The 21689-nt window shown below is 39.4% G+C and overlaps 2 protein-coding genes across 2 annotated transcripts in view; both read right to left on the bottom strand.

Annotated features, from left to right (window-relative positions):
- tbcd (tubulin folding cofactor D) overlaps nt 1–3160 on the bottom strand; it is a 77303-nt gene extending 74143 nt beyond the window's left edge. Inside the window, 2 exon segments of the mRNA XM_052131798.1 lie at nt 1534–1648; nt 3095–3160. Coding sequence (XP_051987758.1) covers nt 1534–1648; nt 3095–3160 — 181 coding nt within the window.
- A 6902-nt stretch (nt 3161–10062) lies between these two features.
- fn3krp (fructosamine 3 kinase related protein) lies at nt 10063–17507 on the bottom strand. The gene is made up of 6 exons (XM_052132841.1): nt 17200–17507; nt 16488–16639; nt 16249–16340; nt 16096–16178; nt 15891–16013; nt 10063–11059 (listed from the first exon to the last, which is right to left on the bottom strand). The coding sequence occupies exons 1-6, from the start codon at nt 17338–17340 to the stop codon at nt 10721–10723; spliced, it is 930 nt and encodes a 309-aa protein (XP_051988801.1). The 5' UTR covers nt 17341–17507; the 3' UTR covers nt 10063–10720.
- Between the last annotated feature and the right edge of the window lie 4182 nt (nt 17508–21689).

The raw sequence follows: 21689 nt of genomic DNA, 5'->3' as shown, positions 1-21689 counted from the left end.
CCTTTAGGAATCTTTTGAGCCCTGCTTTACCTATGCTTTATTACGCTGACGTGAAGTCAAATTCATTTAACCGGTTTGCAGTGTACCTTGGGAAAAGATGAATCCCGTTAAGCTCTGTGCAAGAAGCAGCAGCCTCTTGTAATTTGCGAGCTTATAGGAGCACTGTACATGTTCCTGCTCGCTGCATTGTGGCATTTCCAGCATATATGCAAAGCTTTGATGGCAGTTTTAGCACCCCGGGCATTTCAAACACACAGAGCCAGTTTTGAGTGCCTCAGGCGACAGAGAAGCACGCACTTTACAAAAGAATAACCTCAGTATCGTTTTAGCAGTGCTCCCAACATTAAAGCACACGTATGACATGTTTAATGTAAAGAAACAAATCCTGATTAGGATCAGTCAGTAAGATGAACAAACGTATGTGTTCTAACACAACAATTGAAAAATACAGGATGGAGGGCATGCAACCTCTTCAGGTCTTAGCGTGCATAGCGTGTGTGCAGCTTAAAGACAGGTGCAGGAATTGCAGGCCAAACTGTTTGACCTGTGAGTAATTACAGCTGTTAGTCAGTATCAGTAGGCCTAAGCATTTGAAAAGTTAAATATGTTTTGATGTTGTTTTAACTGCTAAATCTTCATGTAATCATTTTTATTTAATAATGAATGATAAATAAAAAACCTTTAACACATTTACCTTTGCAAATCCAATTTTTTTTTTTTTTATCAAACTATAATCCAAATTACGTAACGGAATTGGTCGGAATGGCATGCAAGCTTACCATTTTCTGAACACTATGCAGTATGTACAATGTACACTAATAAAGGAAAAAATTGTAAGTTAAAAAAAATGCATTAAGCTCCTCGGCGCATTCTGCACATTTTGCCAAACGTTGTAGGCATGTGAATCCCTAGTGGTTCATTATGGTAATGCAAGGCGTTGATAAACTGATAAAAATTATTTATTAGAAAATGTGTAAAATCAAAACAATTAAAATATAACTTTAGTATTAAAAACAAAAATTAGATTTATTATTCCTTATATTTATAGAAAGGTCAACAAAAATGAATACTAGAACTCTCAGGGATACTTTAGGAAGGCCTAAATAATGCAGGTCATAGAGGATCAACTCACTACAAAATAAATAAATAAAAGAGTGGAAGGGTCAACTATAGATCAGCTTTGGTTTATTTATTCGAAGAATTAAAGGGCTTGACTGTTTTAATTCAGGTAAAGAAGTGAAAGTGGAAGACAAACTAGAAGATCTTCTTGTACTTGGCTGATCTTTTGTTGTTGTTGTTGTTGCTGTAATGTATTAGCTTTCTTATAATGCATAAACATGAGCAAGCCAGACCAAGTGCTTGTGGGGAATATAATGTATTGAATTTACTGGCCTGATATTGACATGCATTGGATTTGCATCTGAGGAACAGTTGCAATGTAAAAGTATCTGACGTGTAATAAATAATAATAATAATATATACACATCATTCTTTAGCATATTTTTCTTCATATGCTAAACATACCGGATTTATGGCTCAGCAGTGAATGTAAAGCTCCATCGAGAGCCACAGTTCCCTCCATGGTCAGCTCACTGGTCTGAGAGATGGTGGTAAGACTCCAGTCCAGAAAATCACAAAGTCGCTTTTGCTTCACATGCAAATGATTGAAGCAAAGCAATTCATCTACACGTTCAGACAGCACCCTCTACTGCTCAGAGAGTGCAACTAACAAAGAGGATTAGCCACCTGGTTTTTGAGTGTGCAAATAGAAAAGAGAAGAGTGAAAATCAGGAATCGTTTTTATTACACTTGGAAATATGTCTGGGCGATAAAGCTTATATTCAGCCTTTTTACGATACTTGATAATATATTTGTCAGTATTTGCTCTGAAATAGCTCAAATGCTGTTGTTATCAGAGGAACCATCATTTCAGTAGAACAAAAATGCTTAAAACACGTAGTAAAATATAGTAAAAATCTACAGATAAAGCTTCTAATGATTTTTCCCATGTTTACGTTGTGTAACGGAAGACAACAAATTATAATTAATCAATTTTATTTGTATGCACAAAAATAAGAATAAAAATAGTAACAAACAGCCATATTTATTTACATTTATTTTTACAAAATCAGTTTAATACTAAATCAATTTTAATTGTGATATCATGATGCTGCTTTTCTGTATATTGTCCAACCCAAACCATATGCACTACTGTTTATTGGGGAAAAAACTAAAACAAACAAATTAACTCAAAGGTATACAGTAGTTCACCCAAAAATGAAAATTCTCTCATCATTTACTCACCTTCATGCCACCCTTTGTATGGCTTTCTTTCTCCTGTGGAACACCGACACATTTTTAGTAGAATATTTCAGCTCTGTATGTCCATATACAATGCAAGTGAATGGTGAACAGAAATTTGAAGCTCCAAATATCACATAAATGTAGCATAAAAGTAATCCATATGAATCCAGTAGTTAAATCCTCTTCTGAAGAGAAATGATAAGCGTGGATGAGAAACAGATAAATATTTAAATCCTTTTATAGTATTAATTCTCCTCCCTGTGCAGTAGGTGGCAATATGCGAAGAATGCAAATCACCAAAAACAAAAGAAGAAAAATGTGAAAGTGAAAGTAGAGATTGATGGTAAAAAATGACTTAAAAATTGTACTGTTTCTCACCCACACCTATTATATCACTTCTGAAGGTATTACATTAACCACTTTTTTTGTGTTCTGCAGAAGAAAGAAAGTCATACACATCTGGGATGTCATGAGAGTGAATAAATGATGAGAGAATTTTCATTTTTGGGTGAACTATCCCTTTAACTTAGTAACTTACTTTGATATCAGCACTACTGCAGCACCACAAGATTTGTCACTTGCTCTGAGATAAGACTGTAAGACAATAATAGAACATGAAGACAAAGGTCTTGTTCAATCATAAGATAGTTTTCTCATGACAGTATATCACTCAAATATCACTGGTAGATTGTTAAATAGACAACATCCAATGCTTCTCCATTGAGATTTGGGAAGTTCGATACAAATAATAATGATCTTATTTCTTCAGAAAAGACCTGCTTGCATCTACCAACTCATTTCCAATAAGATGTGCTAGTTTCGAATCAAACCCAGTGATTCTCAACTGGTAGGTCATGATTTATTGAGAAAACTTGCCCCAAAACTTTTAAGGTTGCTGTCAAAGACTGTGTGTCCAATCAAATTCTGTTTTTTGGCACAAATTCATCTGTTACTAAGTAATACAGCTAATTCTAATACAATAGATCACACAGTATACATTCTTGTGTTCAAATCATGTAAGAAATGTGCTTCATAGACCTAAAGTTGCAAATTACCTGTGCTATTCCTTCAAAGAAATGTTAGGCTTGTCTCTGTATTTTTCTCCAAAGCACAGGGGTCATATGACCCAGACTCGAACTCTGGCCTTGACATAAAGTTTATTTTAAAACAATGACCCAGATCATTTTAATCTGATCTAAACATTTTGAGTGGCACATTTCAGCACATATACTTCTGTGATTCTGTCCCAGAGTCAGACAGGCTTTGGAAAGAGGCTGGGGAAGAAAATAAATTAAAATAAAAATGGACCTCAGGGAAACAATTACATAATAAAAATGTATGATTTGACCCCTTTAAGAACTCTAGAAACTATTTAAGCATGCATGCTTATGTCTTGCTGTGTAATGGGGCTCATTACAGAGCCTATGACCAGTTATGAAACCGAGGGACTAACTCATCTCAGTGTCTTTCGGGTCCTGTCTGCATAAAAGGTCCAGAACTGGCTGAACATATGACATCTCATGGGGGAAGAGCTGCATGAAGATTTTGTAGCCTCTGACCTACAAAATCACAAAATTCCAGATAGAAAAAATAAAATCCCCTCACTGTATGTCTGCAGAGACATTATAAGTCAAACTTAGAGAGATGTGTACTGTCTTGCCTTTAAGATGATGTAAAGGGGATGTATAGGGGTGGCTGTGGCTCAGGTGGTAGAGCGGGTCGGCCGCTAATCGCAGGGTTGGTGGTTCGATACCTGGCCCACATGACTCCACATGCTGAAGTGTACTTGGGCAAGACACTGAACCCAAAGCTGCTCCTAATGGTAGGCTCCTCTGCCACCATTGGTGTTTGAAAAAAGGCGCTATATAAATGCAGACCAATTTACCAAAAAAGGAATAAAGGGACCAGCAGAGTTGGTGACTTCTCACTGAGGATCATCTCCAAGAGCATGCCCAGAATCCACTCTGCACAACAACAACTAGAGCTAACCGAACAACATACAATCGCTGAGATCATATCTCATATCCACGATACTAGTCGTCTAGTTTCAGTGACTTGAAATCCTCTTGCATAGATGAGGGTCTATGAGATGTGGCTGCTCCTGGTAGTGATCCAAGAGAACAGCAAAAGTTAATCAGAACACAAATTTACTTTCCTAACTTCTTATATAGGTGGGATGGATGGATGGACGGACATTGATAGACATATAGGTGGGATGGATGGATGGACGGACATTGATAGACAAATGGAAAGATAGATAGATAGATAGATAGGATATCTGAGCAGTTCGGAGACAGCGCCACCTATAGTTCAAAAGATAACCTACACCTGTTTGCTGACTCTAACATTGGCAAGTCTCTTTGCCACTCTGAGTGGCACAGTGTGTAAAGTATTTGACTGTAGTTCCAAAGGTTGTGGGTTCAACCCCCACCTAGAAAAGTAGACACAGTTTCTTTTATTTTGTATTAGTGGTATTTGTAGTGTGCTTACTAAATAGTAGCAGGCTTTATAACTGATCATTTATGCATGCAGGTATTCTTATGGTTCTTCTTCATATTAAAGTTGTTCTTCTGATTTATACATTTTATGAAAAACACATATTTTGAATGCACTGTTCAATTTAAACAATAAACATTATGTCCTGAGGATACCAGAACTGTAAGTAGACAGTGTCACCTATAGATGAAAAGATAATCCATATTTGTGTACTGACTCTACTGAATTGTTATGTCTCTTTGCCATGGTTGAACTGTGTCTACTGCGTGGCACAGTATTTTAGGTTCTTGACCATAGTTCCAAGGGTTGTGGGTTCGATCCCCACCTCTGCAAGTCCCATCCATCCATCCATACATCTTCAACCGCTTATCCGAAGTCGAGTCGTGGGGGCAGCTGCTCCAGCAGGGGGCCCCAAACTTCCCTATCCCGAGCACATTAACCAGCTCTGACTGGGGGACCCCGAGGCATTCCCAGGCCAGTGTGGAGATGTAATCTCTCCACCTAGTCCTGGGTCTTCCCCGAGGCCTCCTCCCAGCTGGACGTGCCTGAAACACCTCCCTAGGGAGGCGGCCAGGGAGCATCCTTACCAGATGCCCAAACCACCTCAACTGACTCCTTTCGACGCAAAGGAGCAGCGGCTCTACTCCGAGCTCCTCACGGATGACTGAGCTCCTCACCTATCTCTAAGGGAGAAGCCCGCCACCCTTCTGAGGAAGCCCATTTCGGCCGCTGCAAGTCATGCATTAGAAATAACTGTAGTTCTGAAGATTTTTTGTTCTTACAGAATGGTTACTGGGCTTTCCCCAAATTACATTTTGATTTTCATCATTGTTGAAAAGCTACATGAATGAATATAAAGTCGATAATGGTGACTGCTGTGCTGTGGCTGTGTGTGATTATTCTCTGTTTGGTATATCCCTTTAGTGACAGTTAATGTTGAGGCTGTGTGGAGCACAAGCTTAGGTTGACATTTATTTAGCAAAAATATCTGTATTTGCTTACCGAAATGTAACACATTTCCTCCAGTGGCCAAAGCGGTAAGTTTTGTAGGGCGTATAGTCATGTGTGAGCACCATTTATGTCTAGGAGAGGTCGACAAAAGCTAGTTGTGAAGCGAGTTCCTATCAGCTGTACAGGATGTTATACAGTGAAGAGGAATGCATATTTTATGGACTTTACTCCACAAACCCCACCCAAACCTAACCATTAGTGGAGTATAAATGAAATGTTATGGGGGAAAGTGCAACCTTCAAATCACGATGCAACGCAACAAACTGCACTGCCGGTCGAGCCACGTGGGAAGTGGGAAGCTAAAAATATCTGGTGGGAATATCATGTCATATCTGGTATGTTGCATTTCAGTGACCTAGGGTAATGGAACTTTTCGGACACAGCATACCAACTTCCTGTGTGATCATGTTGGTGTTCTTGGTGTTCAGCTATATTTTATTTCTTTATGTTTGATATATATCTGCATTTTTGATAAATTGTACTTGTTCTTTTCAGTTAAGAGTAGAGTAATCTGAGGATTTTAATTTTGAAATGCATACTACCTATTGCTTCATGCGCTTTTGAGCATGTCAAGTCATTGCACAGAAGGCAATCGAAGAGAAAGGGCTCTGTGAACGCAATTAGAGAATGCACTCAAAGTTTGCTTCTTTAACAAGATTTTCCACAAAGTTTAATGTTGTTTAGTTTCTGGTTTGCAGTGGAGAACAAGGTATGTTTGATGTTAAGTGGATCAACATACTTGTAATTTAAAGATTTTGTTTTCTAATTGTGCAGACTCATTCTTTCAAACAAAGCATAGTTTTCATATTACGGTCTCTGTCGCCGCCTTGTGGCAAAGTGTTCAATGATAATTGCAGTTTTGCCTTTTCTTCACACAATTTGTACACGCATTGTATGCTTTATTTCATTCTTTATTTTATGTTTTTTCTGTGTATACAGCTTTTACGGTGACTCATAAATGGTGATTCATAAACAGTGACTTGCGAACGGTGACTTGTTAACAATAAAGGAATTGTGAATCATCAGTAAAAGAGTTGACCATCAGTAAACTAGAGAGCTACAGTATCTGCTAAGATGTGTTGTGAAAACCCAGAGCCAGGGCCATTTCTAGATATAAGTGGGATAAGCGGCTGTTTAAGGCCTCCTAGCCACCAGGGGGCTGCAATTAATAATTTTCTTGGGGCCCCATATGCTCAGAAACGGCCATGCTAAAAGCAAACATACAATGAGAACAAAGAGGAAGAACAACAACAACAAGAAGAGGTAGAGCGGGTAGAGTAAGAGAAAGGTTTTCTCAACTCTTTTAAGGGTGGGCATTGAGCAAATGGAGGGGAAAGAGCAAGTAAAGATGGTGTAATAACAGTGAAGTTACACAGAGAAGGTTTGTAAGTGATTTTATCACACTAAAATCATGTTTACACTCATATCCTTTGTCTTGAGGCTAAACCTTTGGAAAAGTGATATTTTAAAGTAAAAAAAATTGGTCCCCATTCACTTACATTGTAAGTTCCTCACTGGAACCAAGATTTTTGCTTTTTTTAAATGCATGATGAGTCAAAATACATGTTTGTGGTAATCGACATTGTGCCACAAATGCTGACGATTGAGCTTAACTTGTATTGAATTCTGAATATACCTTTAAGCATTGATGGGTTAAGACCAGCGTCTAATCAATCTTGAAGGATCTCAGTTATACACTGGGTCTTTGCTATGTGAAGAGCACCACTTTGCAAACACCTGCCATTTTAGTGCATAGAGGCGTCTTGTGGACAGTGTTCTAGCCTGTAAAATGGTGTTTATCACCGACTGAGAGAATTCCGGCAGGTTCAATGTGCTCCATTCAGGGCCACACGTGTAGGTTCCACAGCTTTGGCTGGGGATGCCAAATCGTGCATTGTGCTTGAGAGAGGAGGTCCCTCCTCAGTGGTATTTCCCACGGAGGGCCGTCCAATAACTCTCATCTCTGGAAACCAGGGCTGGTTGGGCCATTTTGATGCAATCAACAGAACTGTTTCCTTGTCCTCTCAGACTTTGCTGATGACAGAGTGAAGGAGGCATACCGGGAGAAATGCATATTTGCATTTCACAGGCCATTTTAGGGCCAATGCATCTATTCTCAGCGGGGCTTGGGACATGGCGTACCAGAGGGGACAGTGGGCATTCTCTGTGGAAGCAAATAGACTCCTGCTCTGCCGAATACATCCAAAGCCCTCAGACCTGTCTGAGGGTGAAGCCTCCACTCCCCCGGTAGTGCTCCCTGAGTGACAACAGATCCGTTCCGTAATTCAGGTGGCCCCAGACATATGTTGTGCATAGGGAAAGGAGTTGGCGCTCGCTCAACTGGAGGAGGCGTTGTGTCCTGCACATTAATTGTGGACGATCGGCTTCCACCCTGGCAATTTATGTACACCACTACTGTCGTGTTGTCCGAATGAATAAGAACACCTTGCTGATAGAAGGATGGATCTGTCCAAGGTTCTAATGCAGGCAGATAGTGGTCAGTTACCCAAATGCGCATACACACGTGGTGCCAGGCATGTTGTGGTACATGTTGTTTGAGCCAATATTGGAGAGGTTTCATGTGTAACAGACATAACAGTATGATGGCAGATGTCGCCACCATTAAAAACCCTGTATTTTCTGAAAGGACATCAGTGGACATGTTTTCCCCAGTTTTAACCGAGTCAGACTCTGAAGAATGGCCTGAACGCACTCACTTGTGAGGTTTGCACTCATGCTCACAGAGTTGAGCTGAACCCCCAAAAAGGAGATTTGCTGGCTGGGATAAAGTGTGCTTTTCACCCAGTTGACATTCAGACCTAGGCTTTACAGATGGCAAAGCAATAAGTCTCTGTGTTTGCTCAGCAGAGCCTCTAATTTGGCTCAGATACAGGATTGTGTTGAGGCACAGACCTGAGGAAGGCTACAAAAACATTTTGGCTGCATTGAAAGTTCCAAGAGCACAGTGGCCCCCATAATTCTTAAATGTAAGAAGTTTGGAACAACCAGGAGCTGGCTGGCCGGCCAAACTGAGCAATCAGGGGAGAAGGGCCTTGGTAAGAGAGGTAACCCGATGGTCTCTCTGGTTGAGCTCCAGAGATGTGTGGAGATGGGAGAAACTTGCAGAAGGACAACCATCACTTCAACACTTCACCGATCTGGGCTTTATGGCATAATGGCCAGAATGAAGCCTCTCCTCAGTGCAAGACACATAAAAAAGCACTTAAAGGACTCTCAGACTTGAGAAACAAGATTCTCTAGTCTGATTACATTTCTTTTAACTGTTTGGCCTCAATTCCAAGAGTCATGTCTGAGGAAACCAGGCACCGCTCATCACCTGCACATTACCATCCCAACGGTGAAGCATGGTGGTGGTAGCATCATGGTGTGAGGTTGTTTTCAGAGGCAGGGACTGGGGGACTGGTCAGAGTTGAAGGAAAGCTGAATGCAGCAAAATACAGTGATATCCTACCTAAAAACCTGGTCCAGAGAGCTCAGGACCTCAGACTGGGCTGAAGGTTTACCTTCCAACAAGACAATGACACTCAGCACACCATGCAAGTGGCTTAGGGACAATTTTGTGAATGTCCTTGAGTGACCTTGCCAGAGCCTGGACTTGAACCCAATCGAACATATCAGGAGAGACCTGTAAATGGCTGTCAATTGACGGTCCACATCCAACCTGACAGAGCTTGAGAGGAATGGCAGAAAATCACCAAATCCAGGTGTACAAAGCTTGCTGCATCATACCCAGAAAGACTTGAGGCTGTAATCGCTGCTGTCTCAATACATTTGTCAGTGTGACATTTCAGTTCCCCTTCTGTCACTCACTCAACGTTGTGTCGATGTATAGAGTGACCCCTAGTGTCACTACATCGACACAACGTCTCGTTCCATCAGGGAACGGAGGTTACAAAAGTAACCATGACGTTTTTTCTTTTTCATAAATGCGTGAAGTTATCAAAAATCTTTTTTTTTTTTTTGCTTTGTCATTATGGGGTATGGAGTGCAGGCTGATGTGATAAAATTATTTAAAGCATTTTAGCGTAAGGCATATATATATACATATACACACACATACATATATGATTCTTAAATTATATAGTTTTATATCTTCTATTTTTCTTTATTGTATACATATACCATTGTGCATGAAATGAGCTAAAGTTGCCCTGCCATGTCCCATTCTGAATACAGCCCTAACGTTTTACAACTACATTACAATCAAAAATACAACACAAAAACTTCGTTTTAAAGTTTTATTTACATGCGCACACAGAATGTTTTCCTGAATATAACAGCCTTTGGATCTGATGAGACTCCTTCAACTGAAAAGCAGCAGTAAGATCATCAATTCATCAGTGGGGAATAGAGTTTATAACACTGAAATGGAACTTGTTTGTTAGTACTCAAATAACTAAAATCAGATGTGTACTTGTGTACTTTTGTACTTGTGTACAAAAGTACACATCAGATTTTAAAGCAAAGTGCCATAAGTTGCCTCTCTTCAAAACATTAGTTTGTAGTAAGGTTAAAGTGCAATTCACTAAAGGGAATGATGCATATAAAAAACTTTCCTGGACATTTTTGGAAGTATATGAATTCACAGTTCTATCTTTTAAAATATTAAATATTTAACATATTTATCACCTGTGCAAACAGCTTTTAAGATAATGGATTTTCTCATGTCATCTATACAGTGTTTTTTGTGCCACCAGACTGGTAATGTTAAAATCAATTAATTTGATCATGCACAAAGTGTGTTACTTGACTTGCATCATACAGCATGATTACCAAATTAGCAGACTTTTCAACCAATAAGCAAAATGCATCAACTGCTGTGGGTTAGTCTAACATCCACCCCTGTCAAATAAGACTTGAAGAGGATCCTTTATGAATTAGAGTCAATCTACTTTGTTAGATCCTTCATGATGCGTAGAGAAGAGCCCCTGTAGCCAACACCAAAGTGATTCCAGTGGTTCAGGTAGTGGAAAAGTTGGTATAGTTGTTGTCTCTTTGCAAACCCAATGGTCTTGGGGATCTTCTCATGGTAAGCGTTGTAAAAAGAGCTCCCAAAACCACCAAATATTTCAGAAATACATAGCTCAAACTCTGAATGGCCATAAAACGATGCTGGGTCAAAGATGATGGGACCGTCAGAACATTCAGCCACATTTCCTCCCCAAAGGTCTCCATGTAGCAGAGCTGGGGCCACCTCTATGTCAGTAAACAGCTGATGGATCTTCAGCTAAACAGATCATGCAAACAATGAGAGACTGGAAATAACTGTGATTGTATAACTTAATAAGGCATATGGATGACGCTTATGCAGACATCTGTTCTTTTTGGAGCGTCAAATGTCTGATCACCATCCACATTCATTTTAAGCAGGGATGCACCGAAATTTCGGCTGCCGAAAACGTTCGGTAGAAAAAGGCACTTTCGGTTTTTGCCCGAAAGACAAAAAAGGCAGAAAATATGAGCCAAAAATATATACCTCCACGCTCCGCCCCTCAGTGCTCATATTTCACTCTGGATCGATCTAGCCCTTATCACAGCGCTACCCAACAAAGGCCGATCATGTCAGCGGTGTGGAAATTCTTCAAAGTTTCTGATAGGACATCAAATTTGCGATCTGCAGTGTTTGTTCAGCAGAAATTTCAAGAGGGGGTACGGTGCCAAAGAACTTTTCCACGACAGGTTTGATACGCCACCTAAAAACACGACATCCAATTCAATATACAGAGTACAGCAAGAGAATCTACAGGAAAGTGCCCCGATCCACAGCAGTGCCGCAACTAGCGCAGCTATACCACAACTTGAGACATATCTAGCAGACGCGGTGTCAGCTGATTTTGCCGGGGCTTCAGCCCCGATTGTTTTGAGTGTAGCCCCAAATGTATTTTGAAATGTTGACTGACAAATATGAAACGGGACAATAGCCTATGTAAACCCCCGTAATCATAAGTTGCCTTATTTCATTGTGCTTTAGCTTTGCACATACTGCAAACAGCCTGTAAAAATAGACATAGGTCTTAAAAATAATCTAGCCTATAGAATACATTTCTTTGCTGTCGGCAGCCAATGGGCTGCTCCGTTTCTTCCTCTCTGTTGAATATGCAGCAGTTAGGGGAGGAGTTGACATCAACTAACGTTACTTATTGGCGAGTTAATAGCAGTTAGCAGGAAAGACAGCAAAAATGAAGCAAATGATGCTATGGGGATTAGGGTTGGGCGATGTCCCCTAAATTGGCAGTTGACGATGTTGACAGTAAAACATCGCGATGGACGATGATATCGTCGGTGGGGTGGGGCGGGGATTATATAATTTCATATAATTTTCAAAAATTATATGAAAAATTATAATTTCGTTATTTTACTAACCCAACTAATGACTCGTCGGCGCTTTATCAGTAGGTTGCACGACACGTGAAGCATTTTTTTTTTAGCTGTCACTTAAGAAGAGTTGTGCACTTTATTTTAATATATCTCTTTACATAAATACTATTTTCCACTTAAAAACTATAATTTCGTTATTTTACTCACTGATGAGTAAAAGGTCGAGGCAGAAATGACCATGTACCTGCAGGAAATGGCCATTGATGGGGAAGAGGACCCGCTGACTTGGTGGAAAACGAACGACAAAAGGTTTCCGTTCATGGTAAGATTAGCACGGATATCTGCGCATATGTGCTACCAGTACTCCATCAGAGCGGGTCTTCAGCACAGCGGGTAGTGTAGTTACTCCAAGCCGCAGCTTATTAAAACCAGATAAAGTGAATATGTTGGTATTTCTAGCCAGAAACATCAAAATTTAAACATGGTCTATGGTGAAAGATATCAGACTTCTTTACGCATTTTTCGCCATCCGTTGCGGAGCTATTCGATTTTGCATATTATTTTTTAAACGTTCATTTGTGTAGTTCATATGACCACTTTACAATATTTCAATAACAATTTATTTTGTAGCCTGTGCTGAAGTTAATTGTGCTGCTAATTATAAGTGAAATGTTAATGCTGAGTTTCGGTCTGAGTGTTGTTTCCGTTTTCTTGTTCTTTATTTGTTGTTCTTCTATGTTTTAATAAATGTGTGTTATTCATATTCACCTTGTTTCTTTCATTTGATTTGACATTATGGATTTATGGCTAAGGAAATTTTTCTTTAAAAGTATTAACCAGACAAAAGTTATTTGACGTTCGCTGGTCTGGGTTTATCTTAAACTGCCGCTTCAGTGTATACAAGAGCTATGTGACAATGAGCAAGATTTTCTGAGACACTACAACTACTAATAATTAACTAATAAAGGCTATTTTCTTGTAGCCTACAACATAAAATATTTTAATCTAAATGTACAGTGTAAGACATGTAAAAAAAAGACAAGAAGCTAACAATGTCAAGATCAATATTTGTGTAGCCTGCCTGACACGGTATTTTCACAGACTAACACGTCACGTCTCTGGCATATACTACAGTATTTAAAATAGCATATATGCATTAGTTATATTCTCAATTTAATTTACAGAGCAATCCCTGCAAAGTTTTTAGGTTAACTATAGAAGAGACTAGGATTAGTGAGTCACACTAGCAAGACTCGCAAAAGGGGGCGTGGCATCACGATGGTGGCTCTACATCGTGATGTTGGTCAGCCATCACGATGGACGATGATATCGTCCATCGGCACAACCCTAATGGGGATTTTTCCGAAAGAAGTCAGTGGGTAGCCAGGAACACTAGTTTTATCACACTGCACTTGTAAGAGAGCCAGCAGGTAGATAGCTGTGCAGTGTGTAAACCTCACTCTCCTGACGTCAAGAGGTGCACTAGCGACTGACACTAGTCAGTCTGTAGCCTTTAGCCTCCTTGTTAGCGCATACGCCTCTCGCGCCGGAGACGTCGGTACGAGTCCCGTTCGAAGTGTACTTTTCTTGTTTATCAGGTGTTGTTTTCGCCAAGGATAACCAATAAGCATTAACATAAAATGTATGTGTGACTTGTTTTGTGATATTAGTTTGTAAATATACACTTGGATTTGATTAAATGGTTTTGTAGAGTGTAGCAAAGATGAGCAACAGACTGAGGAGCAGCAGCAGCAGCTGTGCCAGAATCAGGCATGGAAACTGGTAACAATTAATCAGTCACTTTACTTTAGAGAAAGTTAAAAGTGAAACATTGTTTATCCCAATGATCCTAATGAAAGGATTTTGACAGATGAATTATTCTCATCGAGATGATGAGAATTATATACAGTTCGATGCCATAGTGTGTCAATGAACTTAGACTAAAGTCATTCATGTATTGCTTTAACTTAGGATCTTATACATCATTTTGACTATTTATGTCAAAAAATATTAATTATTTATATTCAATATTTTTTTTAAATCACTTTACTCACTATAATATAACTCTTTTGTGATGACTTTATGGTAATGTACATGAAAATTCAAGAATCATGATAGATCTTAGGGCAATCCCACTGATCTGCTCTTCCCAATACATTTTCTTCAATGGTATTGGTCCACAATTTGACATATGTAGCACTTGATGAATTAGTTGTTTGAAGCTGATTTGCAATAAGTTATGTGCTGTACCTGTTCTTTTGCATCACAGATGATTCAGGGAGGAGAGAGGATGAGTTAGTCGAGGATAGTACTACAGTGGAAGAAACAGGCCCCACTGTAGAAACAGGCCCAGCCAGAGCAAAACTCAAAGAATACCCTCTCACCAGCTTTGGACTACAGAGAAGTGGTTGCTAGTGTGAAAATAAAATTGTCTGGGCTAAGCCCCGGATGTCCTTCAATGCTGGAAACGCCTCTGGTATCTAGCTGAACTACCCATTGCCAGAAGCGACAATCCCCTTGACTACGGTTGCATAAACAAAGACCAATTTCCTTTGCTTGCGCGGATTGCACACAGGCATTTATCTGCCCAAAGCACCAGCACAGAGAGTGAGAGACTACTCAGTGCAGCATCTCATGTTCTTGATGAGCTTTCTGATCAGTAGAGACTGTCAGAAAGTTTAGCAACTTTTGTTCTTGAAGAGAAACCTGTCACTTGTACTTAAATAGAAAGCGGTCCAATATGATGTGTATAGCAATTACATAAAAATTTGTGTAGCCCTGCAACACTTGTTCTTCACTTGAGGCTAAATACATCTATTTACAGTTTGAGGTTGGATTTAGTTCTGTTACTGCTGTCTTACACTGTTGTTTTGCACAATAACTTTCACTTAAAGTAGACATACATTTACATAAACAGAATAGAGGCCCTCTGCCATTCTGTGTTTTGCCTGTTGTTTTAATTAAAAAGACTTGCATATTTAAACTTTTTGAAAGATGCTAGCCTTTTGAAAGATGCTAGTTAAGTTCATTACTTGACTGTTGTTTTGCATATAATAGTTTTCTAAAACTTTACATTATTTGGATAATTGTTAATAAAATTTGTAAAATTTGATTGTTACAGAACTAAATGAAGAATAATACTTAATATTGTTTTAATATATTTTCTGTCCAATTTTGGTGTGTTACTTTCAATAAAAGTAAATTATTTTATTGGTTTGTAGTTTTTCAATTCATATTCATTAAATTCATGAAATTAATGAAAAAGTATAATATTAATACAATTATACACAAAATATATATTTTTTTAAGTAGGTAAAAATAAAGTCAATTTCGGTTTCAGTTTTGGCCAAGTGCATCCTGGAGTTTTGGTTTCAGCCCAGAATTTTAATTTCGGTGCATCCCTAATTTTAAGGACCTAATGAGCTGAGATATTGTTCTGTTTTTCTTCAAATTTGTTCTGCTGAAGAAGAAGTCATACACACCTGAGATGGCATGAGGGTGAGAAAATGATGAGAGAATTGAATTTTTTTGCTAGTTTTTTTGGATGAACCATCCCTTGAAAAAGACAACCTTACTGTAAGGTGTTACCACTATATCACTAAAGAACATGCATTTAAATAGTTTTAAATGTCATAAAATTATGATTAATATTACAAATGCCTTCCTGTTGAAAACTACAGACAAGATCAGTTGTGTTTGTGTGATATTATCTTCAAGAAAAGAGAGTTTAGTGGAGTTACTTGGAGTTTGGCCCATAATTCCCGTGCCTCTCTGTCACCGTATGACTGCTCCACTAAGCCGAGCTGATACTGCAGCCGTTGCTGGGAGTAAAAAGACACCCAATCATCCTGCCAATCGTTTACCTGAAAACCACATTAATGCAAAGTATGACAAACTACAAATATTTGAAAAAGAGTCACTCCAAATGTTTGCACAGATGCTCACCTGAGGGATGTAACCACAGCATGTGGCCACATGGAACCCAAACATGCTGACTGTAGCAATTTCAGACTGTCCAGATCCTTTCCCTTTACAACTACGCAATTAAAAAGTACCATCAGCCAATTTAAAAAACTGTGATAATTAAAATCACAATACCAACAGTCTGTTGCTCCTTGTTTTGCTTCTCTATCTGTCTCTTGTTGTATAGATGTAGGTCAGCGAGTTTTTCCCCCAGTTTTGCTGAGCATCTACATAAACATCACATATTTTAAACAGCGCACACTGTAAGGCTTCACTGTCATGTTGACTCAATTAGTTCTTCCTTGATCACTAATGATCACACCTTTAAATTAAACCAAATAAGCTTATTGGAAATACATGATTTTGGGTCATACTTGTTCAAGCTCTTCATATCCACATGCTCCATTACAAGAAGAGCTCCACTTCTATCAAGATCCAACACTTTCACAGGTCTGGGTGCTTTCACCGTGTTTGTAGACAAGATCGCTTCCAAACTTGCCATTTCTCCATCAAACATCCGCCTTGCCTAAATAGAGTGAGACTTCATTACAGAAAAACTAATAATTAAATTATCTTATTCATAGCATCATAGCTTTGAATAACACTGTATAAAAGATTTTAATAAAAACATTCATATGCATTATTATATAATGCTTCACAAACCATTAAAAAACATAAAATTAAATAGTTACAAATTACAATTATAGATAGAATTACATAGTATAAATACTTTTTATAAACACTTTTTGTTTTTCAAAGTTACAAATTCAAATTGACAGATGGATAAATACTTTACAATATAAATTATCTTTCTATGTACTTTAAATAGAGTAGGTATTTATTTAATGCTCAACAAATCAGTAGTGAAAGGCAGGTATATTGTCAAATAATATGAATGCTTATATAGATTTTATATATATATTTACACATTTAATGAATTAAATCAGCTAGTGATCTAAGTTATTTAATGTTTTTTTTTATAATGACATTTCTTAAATCACAGGTGATCACAGGTTCTTTTGTATGCTCAGAAACGATGAAAAATCAACCAGTCCAAATCTAGAAGATGCAAATTCCCTGTAGCACCTCATTCTTGTGGTTGATCTTGACGAACACTCTGCCAGTGTCAGTGTCATAGCTCTGGCCTTCACTGATGCATCCTCCTCCTGAATGACCCGTGCTCTTCAGCATGGACGTGCCCAGCTCTCTCTTTAACAACGCCTCCATCTCAAATCTAGAGTAGACACAACACGCAGAATCTTCCTGCACAGTGTGAGTGAATTATATATCAAATATTTCCCTACAAAACTGATTAATACTACTCCGGTTAGTAAATATCTTTGAATGACTGCAAGTGCTTGTTTGTGTTTGCGTTTGCGTTTGCGTGTGCAGGATTCCTGTTGCTCAACGACCTGTCAAAATAAAAGTCCGATGTTTATAATTGAACATTTCGTAACACTGTATTTCAAATATATTTATAAATGTTTTGTAAATGTTAGATATTTATTGATTGATTGATTTACTTGCTTACTGATTTAAAAATTAACGTATGTGTGTCAAAATGACATTTTAAAATCAAAGCACGCTATATCAAAATAAATATTATTATTAGTCTTTAGAAATAGATAAAAGTGCACTCAGTAACGTTTTGTCATCTTGGATTTACAGTGACACCTAGTGGTGTGGATGCAGCATCATTCAAAATCAGCAGTTTTCAGTTACAGATGCCACTGTAGAAATTCACTATTCATAATTAGCCATGATTAATTTAATCCAGGAGTGAAAGTGTCAAATAACAAGATGGTTACTAAGATTATGCTAGTAGTATTCAGCTGGTCATGTGATTCTAAAATGGTAGCCCCCATGAGGGCTCCCCTTTCCCATGTAGAATAAAACAGGTTTTATAAGGTTACTGATATGACTAGTGTCCTCATCTCATGTGAGCAGTTATGATTTTACACGTTTCAAAATTACAATAATTTTTGGAAAACAATTACTGAATTAACTTTTAATAATAAGAAAATGGTTAATAATAATAATAATAATATAATCCACTTATAAAACTATATAAAAATTATATAGTCAAATATCAACAGCAACATCACATTCAATATAAAAAACATGTGCATCAAACATAAGAGAGAAAAATAAATTAAATGCAAAACATATAAGATAAAATACTAAAACATATGAAGGACAAACATAATAAAAAAGTAATAGGCTACAACACATATAATAAAAAAAAAAGCTAAAACATATAGAAGACAATTTATTAAAAACACAAATCAGAGTAACTAGTTAAATGCCAGAGTAAAAGATACATTTATAACTTTCTTTAAAAATATTCTGTGTACTAGCTTCCATAATATCTAAGGGTGTGCTGTAGGGCACTGCTTGTATGTCAGACCACTGCTTGTGCGTCACTGCCTGATGTCCACCCATTCCGGATTTGATCCCTTACGCTTTGGAGGTATGTTTGTTTGGCTAACTAACTAACGCTAATATGCTTGGTTTGAGGTAACTGGTTTGTTTATTTGATCGATTAGCTTCAGCACGGACAGTTTATCTCTGTGGTGGCTGGCGGCTGCCATTCCCTCAACATTCTCCCTTCAACATTCTCTCTCCACTTTTGAGTGCTTTACTGGTGTGTTGATGTCTTTTTGTTATTCGTGTGGGATCTACAGTTAGAGCTACAACATGAATGAGGAATAATCAGTGTTCTAGGAAACATCTTGTTGATTGATCCTATTTTGAGTTTACTTTTGTTTAATCTAACCTCTTCTCTGGCTCTGTACGACTGTGTATTGTGTGAATAATCACCTCTATTCGAGTGCTATATTTGTGGGCCTGTGAGGTTATTTGTTTTGTTCTGTTTTTATTTTGTTGTTGATTAAACAAATCAAATTTAAATGTAATTCATTATTTATTTATTTTTTTTGAGTTTATTATGCAGTTAACTTTTGTTTCTGTTTACAGGAGCCGAGACCCAGGACAGACAGCTAGCTAGCCTCCCTGTGCTGTGGTGGTACTTCTGTCACTGAGTTATGTGTATTCACACTTGACCTCATTTGTGTGCTGATGTGTGCGTTTTGAGTTTCGTGCACTGGGTGGTAAGATTTAATGATAGGAGCCTTGTGCTCATCAGCTAGCCTACCTGCCACTGGTGAGCCTCAGCCTCTTGTTTTGTAGTTTTTGTTTATGTTCATGTGAGCATTCTTCTGCCAAGGTCATATAGTCTTTTAAATGTTTTAAAGTTACTGCTTGATAATTGTGGTAAATAAAGATTTAGTATTTTTGGTATCCACGTCTTTGGTCCTTTTTTTGAAACAAGTGAACCTGTGTGCCCTTTATGGGTGATTTAAATAAATATGAATATTTCCCTGTATAAAAGGGTGGTGTAGTCGGCTACATTTACATGCTTAGTTTTGCCCTGCTTCCCCCAAACTCAACGTCACATAAGCACCTGGACAGACAAGGGGCCCAGTAGAACCCCGAGTCTTTCCCTGCATGATTTTATGATAAATGGCCAATTCGCACTGGTTAGCTAAAATGAAGACTGATCTTAGTCTTATTTATAATAAAAGATGATAGACCCTGTGTTCCAAACAGGATAAATCTGCCTCCGAAGAGCACTTTGAAAGGGGAATGATCATGGCCGCCATGTTGAAATGGAGCATGCATGACACGGACTGGTTAAGCCGTTGCGCACCGTCTCCAAGATGCAAGCTTGGTCCGATTTGGGGTGGTGAAGCTCATTTTTAGGATGGCAGCTGCCACCCTTCAGGCCACACCCCTGCTTTCCGGCCTCCTGGCTTTCCATAGATAAGTACCCCTGCTCTAGTGTGTAGGCGCCCTTACACGCATCCTCGTGCTGGATGTGCCATAACCCAGGCTTGACTGGATTGTGCGGGCCACTAAACAGTGTGGTACAGATCACAAAACCTGAATTAAACATAATTTATGACTTTGACGTGCTATGGAGAATGTCAAACAAGGTCAGACAGACCCAACATTTTAAACAGCACTGATGAGGAAAAGGCAAGAAAACATAATGTGTGCCATTACCAGAATGTCACTGGTTTCACTTGACAGGCCTTGCAAAAGAAAGGGCCTCACCTTGCTCTCAAATAGCCCCCCCCCCCCCCCCCCACACACACACACACACATAGTTGAGCCTGCATTCCCAATGACATAACTGATGGCATCGGAGGGCACATCAAAATTAGAACAATCGTGATATTCATACTGTAAGATGACCATATAGCCCTCCAAAGCCACAGTGGTTAATGATAAAGTCTTCAAAGGGAATAGGGCAGCGTAGGATGGATGATCACTTCAAAATGGAACACACCCCTGTCACTGTCTTTTTGAATGAATTAAGTCACATCACATGTCTGCTAACTCAATAATGTCCATCCTTCTGGCTCAGAGGAAAGAAAAATTGTAAAAGAAAAGAGAAGGCTTCTAGAATGCCTTACAAAATGAAAAGCTTTTTTATGTTGCACACTCTGCACACTTTCCAAGCTGTGGAAATGTGGCTGTGACATGGCATGGAGCAGTCTGGGGCTTGGGTGAGACATGGCACGGAGCAGACTGAGGTTCATGGAGCCTTGGGAGGCTAGAAACTAAGAGTCCTGGATGACTGGGAAAATACCTCAGTGGTCGTGAACATGAACAGAGTCTCGGGGGCGACCTCTGTGGTCGTGGGCATGGACTGAGTCTCGGGAATGACCTTTGTGGTCTTGGGCATGGACTGAGTCTCGGGAATGACCTCTGTGGTCGTGGGAATGGACTGAGACTTGGGAACGACCTCTGTGGTCGTGTACATGGGTAGAGACTTGGAAACTACCTTCATGTTTGTGCACATGGGCAGAGACTCTGAGATGACCTCAGTAGTCGTGTACATGGGCAGAGACTCGGAGACGACCTCTGTGGTTTTTAACATGAGCAGAGATTTGGAAACGACCTCTGTGGTCGTGTACATGTGCAGAGACTTGGAAACAAAAGTCTTTCTCCTCCTCCTCCGGGAGGCCGAAGTTGGCAGTGCAGGCTCTGGGATGGATGAGGCTGGCAACGTTGGCCCTGAGACGGACTACGCAATCCACTTGTTGGCCTTGGCAGGCATGGGCGTTGGCCGTGGCAGGCATGGGCATTGGCTTGTCGGCCATGGCAGGTGTGGGCATTGGCTCGTCGACCATGATGTGGGTCGCTGGATCGTCGACCATGACGTGGGACTCTGGCTCGGCAGCCATGACGTGGGACGCTAGCTCGGCAGCCATGACGTGGGACGCTGGCTTGGCGACCATGATGTGAATCTCTGGCTAGGCGGCCATGTCGTGGAACTCTGGCTCAGCGGCCATGTCGTGAAACTCTGGCTCAGCGGCCATGTTGTGGAACTCTGGCTCAGCATCCACCTCCCCCACAGTGAATGTGGAACCAATGATCTGCAGTGCGAGGTAGATATATTGATCCAGATTGAGGGGACTGTGACCACCAGGCATTAAAAATGAGATTGGCTCACTCAATCCGAAATGGAAACTTTTTGAGGGCAACCTCGTTAAAGTCAACCACTGGCC

The sequence above is a fragment of the Xyrauchen texanus genome, chromosome 8, assembly GCF_025860055.1.
Source record: "Xyrauchen texanus isolate HMW12.3.18 chromosome 8, RBS_HiC_50CHRs, whole genome shotgun sequence".
Classification (NCBI taxonomy): domain Eukaryota; kingdom Metazoa; phylum Chordata; class Actinopteri; order Cypriniformes; family Catostomidae; genus Xyrauchen; species Xyrauchen texanus.
This window is presented reverse-complemented; position numbering and strand designations above follow the sequence as displayed.